This window comes from Anas platyrhynchos, chromosome 6, assembly GCF_047663525.1.
Source record: "Anas platyrhynchos isolate ZD024472 breed Pekin duck chromosome 6, IASCAAS_PekinDuck_T2T, whole genome shotgun sequence".
Classification (NCBI taxonomy): Eukaryota; Metazoa; Chordata; class Aves; order Anseriformes; family Anatidae; genus Anas; species Anas platyrhynchos.
Window position 1 is genome coordinate 22,221,624 of NC_092592.1, and position 14,266 is coordinate 22,235,889.

Consider the following 14,266-nt stretch of genomic DNA (forward strand, 5'->3'; position numbering starts at 1 on the left):
TAGATTCCTACAGAATTTTTCATTTCTGTGGTGTTAGATCCCTTTATTTTAATGGGAATTTTCTAAATGAAGTTATTGAATTATCACTGATACCTAGCATATGTTATTATGATGATAATTTGTGTAATTGTTTTATTTTAGAATTGCCTTTTACCAGTTCTGCATTTTTAACTGTTGTGGCCTTCATTCTGTTACCCTACATATGATCAGCTTCTGAAGTAATCTGCCTCCCTAACTGTAAATCAGTTTTTCCCAGTACGCCCCCATTTTCAGTATGGGGATCACTGACTTACCTGGTTTTTGTGTTGTACTTAAGATACGTCTTGCCCCGCAGACTGGGGGACAAGATGAGATTCCTAATTTTCCTCTAAGTCCATTGATGCTAGCTCTTAGCAAAGGATTGCTCAGAAAACATGAATGTGAAATGTGAAAACAAAGTCTGATTCCAGACAAAGCTTGTAATAAATGATGGTTGTTCTTTTCTATGATTTTTCTCATTTTAGGTATTTTATTATATTTCAAGGTATTAGGGTATGAAAATATCCTTTCAGCCATACTCCTTCACCACAGCAGGAACCAAATGAATACACACAATTTCTTTCATAAGAGGATACTGAGAATAAGGCATTGTGTGCAGTAGCCTGTGCAGCCAAATGCAGCATGGGATGAATCCTGGATTTTCATTTTGTGTTGTCTAGCAAAGGTATAAAACAGGAATTAACAAGCAGTCTTAGAGACTTAGCTGTACAGAGCGTACAGCTGTATATCTCCACTCTTTAAACTGACAATATTCAGTCTATTTATTTGTCCCTAGTAAGAAAATTATCTCTTGGGTTCCATTTCCCTGTCTCAGAGGAAGCAACATCTCTAAAATGTATGCTTTTTGTCAGTTTATAAGGCAACCTTTGAAGCTTTCCTGTTAGCTGTTACTATCTCTGCTGAGAGAAAAGTGCAGAAGAGGTCATAAAATATTTCATGCTCTTACATAAACTGAGAGATTCTTTCTTCCATAAAACCTGTTCCATTTCTTTTCCTCTGTATGCCTGGAATGCATGTATTCAGGTCACTGCGTGATAGAAGTCTATTACACACGTGTTGTTTTTAAAGTGATGTCTGATTAAAAAAGCAAGAGTTGGCATCTAGTTGACAGGAAGGCTAGCTAGCAAGTATGATAGCCAAGAAAATATTATTTGATGATGGTGTGGCACTGAATTGAAATACTCAGATGTCTAGCTGAAAGCACACAGTTAATGTAAATTTAATCTTTTTCAGATTAAATTCTAATTGCAGATATATAAACTTGCTGCGGTTAACTCAGGGATACAGATAACCAAAACGTTACATCGCCGAAATCCAGCCTTAACGACTGGATAATAGGCCCAGGTCTGATAACCTTGTTGGTACCGTGAGCTCCGCATAGCCATAAACCACAGCTGATGCCAGCTCTGCTTTGAACACATAAATTTAATTTACAGCATGGAAGTGTGCTGTGCAGAGTTAGCACTGCTACGCTGGAGGCCCCTTTATAGCACTGCCCTGTGGTATATAGATTGTAGCTTTAAAAAGCATCAGATAAAGTGGGGCCTGGCATGAGCATTGTGTCCTCTCTGCCTTCTACAGGAGCCAATTTATGCGTTCTTATAGGCAGATCTGTTGAATATGCTCCTATGTTTATATAATTTTGCATTGTGGGATTTTGTTTATATCTAAGTCCCTCTGGCCATTATTAAGGTTTTTAATGCACCTGCAGTGAGACTTTTTAAGCAAAAGCCGTGGGAGCATAGGATTACCTCTCTTTCCCACCCCACCCTTCCATCCCCAAATCCTCTGTTTGTCTGACATATTTGGGCTGTACTGGAAATATGTTTTAACATACACTATCCGTATGCTGTTCTGTGTCCTGACTAATAAATGGGATGCTTTCTGTCTGACACATGAAGTTTGATATCAGTATTCAAACACAGCAGTATGTTTTATTAAAGAGATCTTGAAGTCAGCAAGTTTATATAGATCAGTAGTTGAGAAATGCCAAGGTACATGCCTTTCTTTAAACAGAAGTAAATGGCAGAAGTTTGTATATTCACATATAAACATTGCTGTACATGCTTTCTTTTATTTTGACATCTTACTGCTGTTTTCAATATGCTTCAATTAAAGCTGAGTGAAGAATGTTGGTTAATCTTGGTTGTCAGTATTAGCATTTGTGGGGGAGGAGGAGAATGGGGTGTCAATGAAACGTTTTTATAAATGTCCATACTTCTTAAAGTTAGCCATAGTATTTACTTTAATAGGGTTATTCTACTTGTCTTTTAAATTTTTTTAAGTTGCTTTGTGTCTTTTAAATCTTGAAAGAGTTACAAGTTCAGTGGGTCCAAGTGTTTTAACACTCTCGTGCCTTTACAACTTACGCTTCATCAGGCAGTGTAACAGAAATGATGAACAGAAATTGTTGACTATCTTCAGTCTCCTACAAGAAGAATGAATTCTGGTTTCTGCTAGGGAATCAAATGACAATGCATGGTCTTGAGGGTCCTCCATGGGACTTTTCCTGTATGGGCATAGTGTTATTTCTACTTCCAGCTTTTTTGTTGTGCTTTCTTGAGTAAATGCTACCTACAGTAATCTGAAGAGTTATGAAATTAATATATCAAAACAGACCCTGTAATGTCTTATAGTTCAGCTGTGGAATATCCTTACCTTGAGCAATTTTGAGTTGCCACATACTGAAATTGGCTGAGGCAGGATATTTTCAAGGAAAAGCACAGTAGTTACTTGTGAGATGAAACTGAAGTGTTTTACAGCATTCTTTCCCTGCTGACAGCGATAGTGTTCTGGCAAGTTCACAGTTAATGGGACAAATTTATTATTAGTTCCTTCATTAATAATAGAAATCTGGAATCTGCATCCTGCCTTTCTTCCCATATGTGCTTCTGTAAAATTGCTAGAAAGTGGAACAAAATGTCAAATTTCAGGCAGGCAAGCTTATCTGATATAGCTTAATCATGTTTTAATGAAAGATGGTGCAGGGATGCATTGTGTAAGAATCTTGAAAGTCTGCCAGTTTCTGCATTTAGACTCACTTTAATATTTTAAGACTAAAACTTTTGGTGTTGTGGATCTTTGAAGCTAGACTTCATAAGACTAGTCACCAGTAGATTAGTGGATGGGAAAGACTGAAGCCTTTTGGCTTTGTTCTTGGAGCTGTATTTGCAGAGCTGGGCAGTACCAGGTGCTTCCTGAGGTTGCCTTCAGAGCAAGGTGAGTGGGCAGGGGGCATGAAGGAGTCTGAGCTCAGGGGGAGCCAAGCACAGAGTAAAAGTAAGTTTGCTTACAAAACTGGGAGGCTTAAATCCTCCATGGCTGATGGACAGAGCTGTAGAAGTTATGAGACATGGAGGTGGAGAGCACAGAGAAGGTGGATGTTAGGGCTGATTCAGGCTGAGGAAGCTCTTACCTCCCAGGGTAGGGAGGTAACAGGATGTAAATCCCTAAGGATCCCAGTAGCTTTCCATACGCTGCTATGGTTGTGGTTGTAAGTGCTTGAACATATGGTTTGCTACCTGAGGATTTTTTCAGGCTTGTTACTAGGTTAACTGGGCAACAGGCTAATGCATGTGTTCAGCTAAACTGTTTGGTGTCTTCATCCTTCTCGTGTTCTCAACTGTGCTGACTGTGTATACTCTAGTGAGTAATGGGTTAGAGTAAACAGCAGGATCTTACTCCACAGTAGACTTTTTTTTTTCTTTGCTGCACTTTGGGTTACAAGTTACTACATGTATTAGTATTTACAAATCTAACAGTAACTTGAAATGTGGCCCCAGAGCTGCTGTATGCAGATATATTTTGAAATGTAAAAAAATGCCCAATTATATCTAGTAGAGTATTTGTTTTCTTCTGTGCTTTGACTGCTTTTGCTTGTGCGTGGCATCCTGACTAGAAGTTTCTCAGGAATCCTTTAGATTTTTATTCAGGAAGCAATCGCTTCCCTGAAATAGGGTTTTACTGAAAGTACAGGACGTGTTTAGTTGACTTTGCTGTGTAAGAGCAGGGCTGTTTGGTCTTACTCACTGCCTCTTGTAAATAGGTCCTGCAAAAGCAGTGATCTCAATTGCAAAACCCTTCTCCTCAGTCTTACTCTCAGGCCATTTTCTAGGTCTTGGAAATACTGCCAGACAGTGTGCTGAGAAACATTTGAACTTCATAGGCTGGTGGTATATGGGCCAAGGTAGCAGCAGAGTGTTTGAGGCGTGGTCCAGATAGATTGGATCCCTTACAAAGTAAATACCCAGAGCTGTTGTAGTTTTTTGGCAATCAGTAGAAGGATAAGGTACATTGGTACATTTTAGGTTGTTCATGTTCTTCAGATGAGATGTATGGCTCTTTATTTAACATTTTAAAGACCATTTCGTATTCTGTTCTTTACTGTTTGTTTTTTTTTGTTTGTTTGTTTTGTTTTTGTTTTCTACATTTCAAGTTTTAAGTGTCGTGACTGACATCAGTTGGTTGATTTTTTTCAACAGGGTAGAGGCACATTTAATTATATCTGAGTGCCACTGAATTATGCCCCTAAAACACTTTGTTTGTTTTTTCTTTTTAAAGATACCATTAAAATTACACCATTAACAACAGTTTATAATATGTGTGGAATTAAGATAAGAATGTAATAATTCTTGGTACTAGGAAGTTTAGCAGTTGTTTGTTTGTTTGTTTGTTTTAACTGTAAGTCTCAAATGCCCTGAATGATAATACAGTGTATCTACAGTATTCTGCATTAGCAATATATTGGAATTTGTTCTCTTTTAAAAGTTTTAAGTAGCTACTTAAACACATTTTAAAATATTGGAATTTGTATGTTATCAATCAGTAAAGTCAGTGTCTTAGATGTTTCTTTATTTAGGCAGGACAGTGAAAATAAATGTTGGCTTTAACCAATTTGAAACTTGAGGAGTGAAAACGTCTTGTACGTACTCTGAGACTTGAAAACCTTCTTTAGGTTCTGTCTGGTTTTCTCTGTAGGCATGGGAAGGCAGATGAAGGAGGAAACAGTTGTTTGAGAGACGTGAGCTTTCAATTCCTCATGTGCAGCCAAGAGGGGAAATGGCAAAACCAAAGACTGTAAAGAATTGAGATTAAACCTAGACTGAGTGAGATGGCGGACTGGCACCTGGTTTGCTTGTGCATGCTGTGGTCCTGGCTGGAGCCATCTATTAGCCAAATATTTTGGCAAATATGGGTAGAAGCTATGATAATCTGTTCATGCCCATGGAAGGGGTGTTGGAATTAGATGATCTTTCAGGCCCCTTCCAACCCAAACCATTTTGTGTTCCTAGTGCTTTCTCTCTGGCCAGGAGGTAGAGTCCCTGTATTCCTTGGCAGCTTTGCTCTGGGAGAAAGCTGTAGGGTTCAGGGAGTAGTGATGAGAGCTTAGAGCTTCCAGGTGTCCTCCTGTATGTGGCACAGGCATTAGATAAAGCGGACAAGATAATTATATCCAAAAACTTTGCACAAACTGTTTTTTTTAGGCCTAGCATAGTTACTGTAATAATCCAGAATGCAGGCTTTTCAACTAGGAAGCATATATTTAGTGTATGAATGATTATTTTTGCTTTTATCTCTGGAGCAGAGAAGGATAGAGTAATGGGCTGTAGGAATTATCTCAGTGGCTGCAATGCTAACGTGTTCAGAAAGGAGTGAAAACATTGCTCCAGAAACAGCGCACTTTTTTTTTTTTTTTAACCGTAACAAGAATAAATTAGGATTCCTTTTGTATGCTGCTACATACTAAAACACTACTTGTAATTATAAAATGGTTAGTAAATGCAAGTTTCCCAGTGCATACTGGTAAGCATATTGATTGAACATATAGCAAATGGCAAAGTTTTAAGGCAGTGAAATTTGCTTGGTTATAGTACCATGTACTGTATACATGTAAAATCTGTTAATATAGGGGAATTCTTTTCTAAGAGAATGATGTACCTCAAGGTCCTTTCTTAACCTGTACTCGGTTTGTTTGACCCTTTGATCCTGTGAAGTTTACCAAGTTGGAATTAAACTGCATACCTGGCTTTAACTACTCTAAATATTGACATTTAGGTGGTAAGTTGTCAGCGTTCATCTGAAAACTCCAAATGGAAAGGAACAGCCCTTTCTGCATTCATTTTAGAGGAATTATCCAAAGTGAAGTATTAAACTTTCATTATCTTGATGCTGATACCAAATAGCAGAGCTCTACTAAGCTGTTCCAGCTAATCCTACATTTTTTCAATGTTGCTGCATCTTAATACAGTTTCAGTGGATGAACTCAATGTTTTGGGGTTTTTTTGGTTTGTTTTGTTTTCTCAGCTGACAAAGAACAGATGTAAGATCATATGAAGGACTGTCTTTATTCCTTGTTTTGTGATTTTCAGAAATTTGCCTGGCTGATTTCATACCTTCCACAACGGATTTTCTCTCTTCGTTTTTTGTCATTATATATTTATTGGGCATCTTTTTTCCAAAGTTTTGGGAATGTGTGAGTACATTTGTGAAGAAAGTGCTGAGAAAGCGTCGGAGTCTGAAGAAGCAGTAATAAAAGGGATAGGGAAGTAAGAGGTGAGGATGGCGTTGTATGTTGCTAAGAAGTCAGGCCTTTTAGCTCCTTGCAGTAAACCAGCATCATTCATATAGACCTAGTCTTCACACTCTGGAATCCCAGCTTGCATCCAGGTTTTCTTGTCCCTAGCAGCAGTTCCTGTCCAAATAAGCCTTCCCTATTGACTGGAGAAGGAAGCCTTTAGTGATACTTGCTATAACTGATGCAAACTGCTTTGGTATTTCTTAAGTTTTTGTGACTGGGACTCAACTTTAACAGTATTTAGGAAAAATAACCTACATATCTGAAATGAATGTAGATTAGCCAGTTGAACGAGGAATTTGGCGAGCTTTGAAATTCTGCAAGCATTAGCCTTGTAGGACCTTTGTGATTATCTGTGAAGGCCATATATGTGCTATCCGCATTTTCAAAGCTTGTTTAAAATGTAACAATTGTGTAGTATAATGATGTGTGGAAGCAAAGAATCTGTCACTGTCTGGGGCTGATAAATAATTGTAATGGGATGATAATGGGAAAGTGTTGCATAAGTTAGTAACAAAGAAGACAGCATGCTATTGTTCTTGAAGAATCTTCATGAAGAAACTTCTTAGAGTCAACCAAGAATTTGTACTACTGAACATCTGTTACAACTCAACTCACAGCGCATGTGAAAAGAAAACTAAACGAGTACAGCTAACATCGAAGAAGCAGGAAGAGATACAGTAAAAGCAATTGTGCAATTTTAATATTTTCTTCTATGGACATATACATTAAGATGTTGTTTATTTTAATTCAAGGGATTTTTTGTGTGAAATATACATCCATTTTTCCTACTCTTGTTCTCTCTTCCCCTGATTATTATTTTTTTTCATTGAAGTTTGTATGAGAGGTCTCTGACAAGGCCAGTTTTCCTTTTCTGTCCTTGATTAGCTGTATGTGTTTCCACATCAGTGACAGATGCTCCTGGCAGTTGAGACCAAGAATGTGTTCATGATTTTAATGTCTGGAAGATGTCTTGATAGTTTGTCACTCTTGTTGCATGAGTCATATAACAATTTAGGTTGGAAGGGACCTCTGGAGGGCATCTGGTCCAAACCCTGCTCATTTGCAGCATGTTTGTGAAAAGGCATGGCAGCACTCATAGAGCTCTGTGGATGACACAGACTAATTTTTGATTTTCTGCTCACTGCCATCTCAGATTTTTGCTACCAATCGCTCAATTTTGTTTTGTTTTGTTTTGTTTTTTCCCTTCTAGGTTCCTGTTTTAGGAACATACCTAAAACAGGTTTGTGTAACAGACATTAAAAACGGCGTAAGTTTGCATATGGGCCATTTTTGAGAAGCATCTTCTGCATATTATAAGGAATTTTTCCTTTTGTCAGATTACATACAGTTATAAGATCTTAGTTCTTAAAATTTTATTTCTTTACAGGCCAGAAACAAAATTTGGATGAAGCAATCGAACTAAGTTGCCGTCATGAGCAGAAGCAAGCGCGACAACAATTTCTACAGTGTTGAAATTGGAGATTCTACGTTCACTGTGTTGAAACGGTATCAAAACTTGAAACCAATAGGATCAGGAGCACAGGGGATAGTATGGTAAGGTTTCTTTAAGGTGTAAATATACTTTTAGTTTACCTTAATAGAATTTTCAATGTCTTAACAGTTGTATGTTACACGAAAAACAGCATTAGTAAGCATTAGCTGTTTTTCCTCAACAATGGCTTTTGCTCTTGCTTTTTGACCTATGTCCCTTTTTGCTCCAGAACTGATGCTTTTCTGTGCAAATCAGTCAGCTGTGCTGAGTCCCATAAATTAATGGGGTAAAACCTGGATAAAGAAACTAATCCTAATCCTAAACCACACTGTTTACTTACAGTGAAATAAAAGCCAGAAATACTCCCTATATAATATTTGATGCTTCTAAATGCTTTAACTTCTCAAAATGGTTTGTTAGGGGCCTGTTTCACTTAGTTTTATAATCTGTCTCGTCTCTGGTACTAATTAACAAGCATTTGAGATGCAGACTTCCAGGGTAATATGTAAATACCCAGTGAAGTTCAGGAAAATATGACTTGACAATGTAAGTTGTTGAATGAAAGCTCTGGACTGAAGAGTGTCTGACTGACTGAATATTGGTGACAACTAGCTGCTTTAGGCACCATTTCCTGTGCAGCAAAATTACCCCAAAGGTAAATGTTGGTTTAAGACTCTTGAGACTTTTTTTGAACAATCAAGGATAAGGTATAGATAGTATAGCAATTTGCAGACTTGCCAATTTATTGTGACTTTAAGATAGTAACTAGTGATATAAAAATACAGAAAAAATGTCAAGGAAGAGAAGGATAGGAAAAAGCATAATCCTCTCAAACAATTTTCCCTTTAACCTTTTTACTGCTTTGATCTTGTCATCAGTGTTTAGAGAATGTGTGGTTCATTTGTGTTTTTAATTCATATATGTGTTTTAGCTGGTGTAATAATAAAACAGTGTTTTCTTAGTGCAAATGCAAACTTGAAGGCCACTAACCTAGAAAGAGCTGTTTTTGAAGTGATGAATTCTCACAGTAAGATTCTTTGGTCTATAAGTAGCAGCAACAGAAATAATAATCTGAATTTTGTACATGTGTGTGTTAATATAATGAGGCAGATTTTTGGCTGGAGTCTGTTTAGTTGCTACAGAAAAGACTGCAAAATCTTTGGATGTTACCACTTCTCTTCTGATTCCCAGTCATGTTACCTCCTGTTTTCCAAATTTACTGCCCTTCCCAGAGCTGAGATTCAAAAACTGACCATGTAATTACTCTAACATCATTCTGTAATTACTGCTAGTGGTAAATGAAGCTGTTTTAGTTAAACCACTCTGATTACCCTGAAACAGACTGGAGCACTCATGTGGTTAAATCTTGCCCATGTGTCGAGGAGATGGGATGTAATTCTTGTGATTTGTTTTTGTTTTAACTGATGAAACTTGGTTTGGAGGAATATGAAGGAGATGGCCTAAAGGCTCAACCATATCTAACAGTGAAACAGACTCTAAGGCTGCTACAGATATAAATTGAGGATGCAAAAAAAAAAAAAAAGTGAAGTTTGGCATTCTTTCCTGATCACCTCTTTGCTTCTCTTTCAGAAGATAATCCTTTTCTTGGGGGTAGATGGGGGAAATTCCAGGTAGTGGAAAATGTAAATCAAAAAAAGTTATCAGTATGTGTTTTTCCCATTTCTTCTCTTTTCCCCCTATCAATTAGAGGTTTTTATGATTTAAAAAAAAAAAAAATCATTCAAGCCTACACACTATACAGACAATATATTTTTAGTTGTATTCAGTAAATGCTGACCATTTACTGGCGGATGTTCTCCATTAGGTTTGTACGCTGTTCTTGATAAGAGACAATAAAATGGTATTTTCCCTGCTGAAGCTTTTTAGTAGCTGACAAATATTTCCTGAGTCTGCACAGTAGTCAGCTGCTGTATTACATCTTACAGGAAACAAAATCCCTGCCTTCCTGTCGTGGAAATGTGATATATATGGGAGTTGTCCCCGGTAACAATCTTCATCAGTTAAACAGCCTGTGTAACCGAATCATATGGCAGTCTTGGCATCTGTCTGCAAACAAAATTTTATTCTTCCTTTTTATCAAGTGCAAGCTGGTGACATCAAGATATTAAGGTCTTCCTAGCATTTTCTTTTTGTTTGCTTTATCTTGACAACGATACTCTCATTGTCATAAGGATATTAAACAGCTGCACACTGCATAATAAATGACAGCATGGGACCCAAGTATAACCTACTTTTTCTCTCTCCTTCTTCCTACCTTTCAGCATGGAGATTATATAAAAGTGATATGTTTTTTTTTTTGCATTTGAAATGTTTTCAATCATATTTAGGCAGTCTGTTTTCCAGTGCCAGTGAATGACAAGAACTCAATACCTTTAGTCAGATATTCTAGGAAGCAGAAATCCTACTTTTTTTTTTTTTTTTTTTTTTTTTGGTGGAGATTGTCTTGTGTTAGGACTATGAAGCTGGGAAAAGCTTTCTAAGTCTTGAATTTCTCAGCATACAAGAGCACCTTCTTGTTGCACGCCCTGAATCTGAATAATATTGGAAGTTTGGTATATCTGCAGACATGGTAAATGGTATCTGGAAAAGTGAGAACTGCCACAGCTTAAAGGACCTTGACACTGAGATGTAATAATGTTATTTTTAATTACAGTGCAGCTTATGATGCCATCCTTGAAAGAAATGTTGCAATCAAGAAGCTAAGCCGACCATTTCAGAACCAAACCCATGCTAAAAGAGCCTACAGAGAGCTTGTTCTTATGAAGTGCGTTAATCACAAAAATGTAAGTGGAGTGTCCTGCTTTAAATGTTAAAGAATTACCTAGAAGGTTATTCTTTGTAAAGATGACTCAGAGGATGTCATTGTTTGTAGATTATAGTGGTTTTCAGAACAGGGTTGTTTCTTCATGAAAAGTACAAAAGCATCTTTCAGAAAAGTTGGTGCAGGCTGGTGTTAATACCTGCACAATTTTAAATTCTTCAAACTCAAGAAAGGAGGCAGTGTTACATTGCTACTTTTTAAAGACAGCTGTTTCTGCTGCTAAACAAGTAGGAGGAAAAATCCAGCAATATATTTCGTTTTTACTTTTTTGTGGTGCATGAACAGGTTAGGAATCCTAGTTGTGACAGCAGGAACTTTCTGGTGTTTGTGAAGCTGTAGAATAGAGCAGATTACAAACATGGGGAGAGAATAAGCTGCAAAATTATCAAAGCTGGACTACAGAAGGATGGTATTGGCCATTTTCTTCCTTCAGAGGTAGTTGTGTGCCATCTTCCTCACCTTCCCTCTTAATCCCCCTTCAGCAAGTCAAAATTCCCCCTGGCTTTTAGGCAAGGAGAGAGTCATGGAGGACTTACTCTTTTAGCTACTTGAGAAAATTTTGTATTTGTTTTAAGACGTGTGGTTTGTAAGTGGATTCTCTGAAGGAAGTTCTACCCAGTAGCATGATTTATATGATCATTAGCTATTGTAAGCCTGTATGACTCTTGATGAATATTATCTTGGCCTGTTACTGCATATCCCATCCGTTCTTAGCAACTGGAAAAATGTCATAAAAGAGCTCCAATGATCTGGTTTTGTCTCAGGATTAATTTGTTGCTTCACCTCTGCATTTGGCAAAGTGATATCTCTTTGGTAGTATTTGTCAGTATTTCATTTTATTTTTCCTCCTACATAATAATAGTCTTAATGAGTTCTCTTCAAACTTAAAGTAGGGAGCATAAGAAGACTGACTAACGTGAGGTTTTAAGCTTTGGAGATCATCTTGTTAATGCATACAATATATCTTTAGATTATGTGAATTGTGGAGGAAAAATACTTCTGATAAAATCATTAGCATCTATTACAGTGTGTTAGTCCTGGTTGAGCCACTGAGCATCTGGAGCTTCAATGAATAAATACCAGAAGGATTGCAACAGGATGCTGGGTATCAGTTTTGAAATGTTGATTTGCAACTTTGCTGTTGCTGTGGTGTGATTATACTTCATCTCCCTCTTCCTACAGATAATCGGCCTACTGAATGTGTTCACACCGCAAAAATCCCTGGAAGAATTTCAAGACGTGTAAGTCTGATTTGATCTAAAGCTGTGAATTAACTTTACAAATATTAACATCGGAAAATAAACGGTGAAAGAATAAAATAAAATGAGAGCATTATTTGATTGTTCTTTTTTTTTCTTTATAAGCTACATAGTAATGGAGCTCATGGATGCAAATCTCTGCCAAGTGATTCAGATGGAGCTGGACCATGAACGAATGTCCTATCTTCTTTATCAAATGCTGTGTGGTATCAAACATCTTCACTCAGCTGGAATTATACACAGGGTAAGTGAACTTCCTGTGTTTCTTTTATACACCTCATTTTGCCTTGTGTATTTAAAGGAGCTAGAAAAAAAAAATCAGAAATGGGTGCACAGATGTCACCATAGTTTGCCATAGACACAGAGAGAAAGCTGAAAGGAAATTAAGCTTACTTTGTTTCACTGCAATTCTGGAATGAACCTTTTGAATGTTTTTCCTGGATTTGATAACAATCTCTACAAATAAAGATTTTATCAGTGAGTTACATTACCTCCTCAAATTCTGTATCATGTTCTGTCTATATTATGGCAGGAAAGAGTATCTGAAAGCAATTTTGCCTTTACTCTTTTGGTAACCAAACCTGAAATTCCATCTTTTGAAAGAACTGCCCAATTTATTTCAGCTCTTTTACTAGCAGAGTAACAAATGAGTATCTGAATTCTCCAAACGAACAGATGGTGATAAAGACTTGTGAGTGGAACTTACGTACACCTGTGTGTCACAAAGCATTCGTTCAGGTTGCCTACAGGCAAAAATGACAACTACTTTTCTAATGATTTGAAATGGTCAGGACAAATGTCAAACGGTCAGGACATTCTGAATTTAAGGTTGTCTATTCAAGTTAAATGTCTTATATACATTTGTGTGTAGTGAAAAGATTCCTTGAGATTGTCTAGCTATAACTTTTCAAATATAGTTTATATTATTCTGGGAATCTGTAAGCTTGTATTTTTACAGTGTTATGTTCTTCATTGTAATGTTTTTATAAGGAGAATTATTAAAAGCTTTCATCCCTGAAATGATGCAGAAGAAATAATTAAAGTTATTCATGCATGATACTTTCAGTCAGTACTATGCAGTCTCCCTTAAGGATGATGTACGCAGCAAAGTAAATCCTGAACAGCAATTCTGAATGCTGCAACAGGCATTATTACTATGCAGTGGTGCTTGCACAGTTCAGTAGTCCATCTCATCCTTGAATGGCATGCAAGCTTGATCTGGCAGAATGACACTCCTTTTCAGTCTGGTGTTTTTCACTTGAGAACTGAGACTGTTTGAATAACAAATGAAATTTGAATGGCCGAACACTGTTTCCTTTTGCTCAGCTAGTTCCAGTACTCATCTACTGCCTCATTCTAGTAAACAGCTCAGGGTGGGAAGGTGAAGGCTTCCTTCATGCATACAATCTGCCCTGGGACAGCTGTGTTTGAAAGAGCTGGGGGGAAGAAAGGTAGGCAGAGGCATCACCCATGTGTTGAACCCTGCACTTCCTGGTCTGCACGTGCATATAGACATGCTAGGGTGGGAACTGTAAGTGTCTCTTCCTAAGGATTGTAGTGCTGGCAGGAGGAAGTTTCTAACACTTAACTTGCTGTAAGCATTTTGTGCTCCTATAAAGTAGGAATCAAAACCCTGAGCCTGTGGATACCAGGAATAAATGGAAATGTCTGTATATTTAGGGAAAAGAAGTAGTTGTTAGGTAGAAATAAAGACAGTTTTGAGGATACAATTTTTGCTGCTGTAAATATAGGTGAAATATTTGGAGTGCTTCATGTTGTGCAGTAGTACAAAGTTTAAAGATAATGTTCCAGTGAGATTGTCTATAGATACAATTGCTATGTAAATAGTATGCATGAATGCTTTTGAAGGACATGGGCAGAAACATTTCACTTTGCATGTCTTCATGGAAGATTTTCATCTGACAGCTTGTTCTCGGACTTTGTTAGAAGATTCAGTGTGTTCAAGCAAAAATGTTTGAACTATTTACCTGCTGTGTATGTCACACCTTTATACTTAGAGGTGCAATGCATCAAAATTCTTTCTGTGCAACAAGTTA

The 14,266-nt window shown here is 37.3% G+C and overlaps 1 protein-coding gene across 4 annotated transcripts in view; it reads left to right on the top strand.

Moving 5' to 3' along the window:
- The window catches only part of MAPK8 (mitogen-activated protein kinase 8), a 46,131-nt gene that overhangs the window by 15,367 nt on the left and 16,498 nt on the right, over positions 1 to 14,266 (top strand). For all 4 annotated transcript variants that reach the window (XM_072039568.1, XM_027459983.3, XM_027459984.3 and 1 more), the window contains exons 2-5: positions 8,004 to 8,170; positions 10,783 to 10,912; positions 12,133 to 12,191; positions 12,315 to 12,453. In XM_072039568.1, the coding sequence (XP_071895669.1) occupies positions 8,049 to 8,170; positions 10,783 to 10,912; positions 12,133 to 12,191; positions 12,315 to 12,453 (450 nt within the window). In that variant the 5' untranslated portion in view covers positions 8,004 to 8,048. The remainder of the gene's footprint in view (positions 1 to 8,003; positions 8,171 to 10,782; positions 10,913 to 12,132; positions 12,192 to 12,314; positions 12,454 to 14,266) is intronic.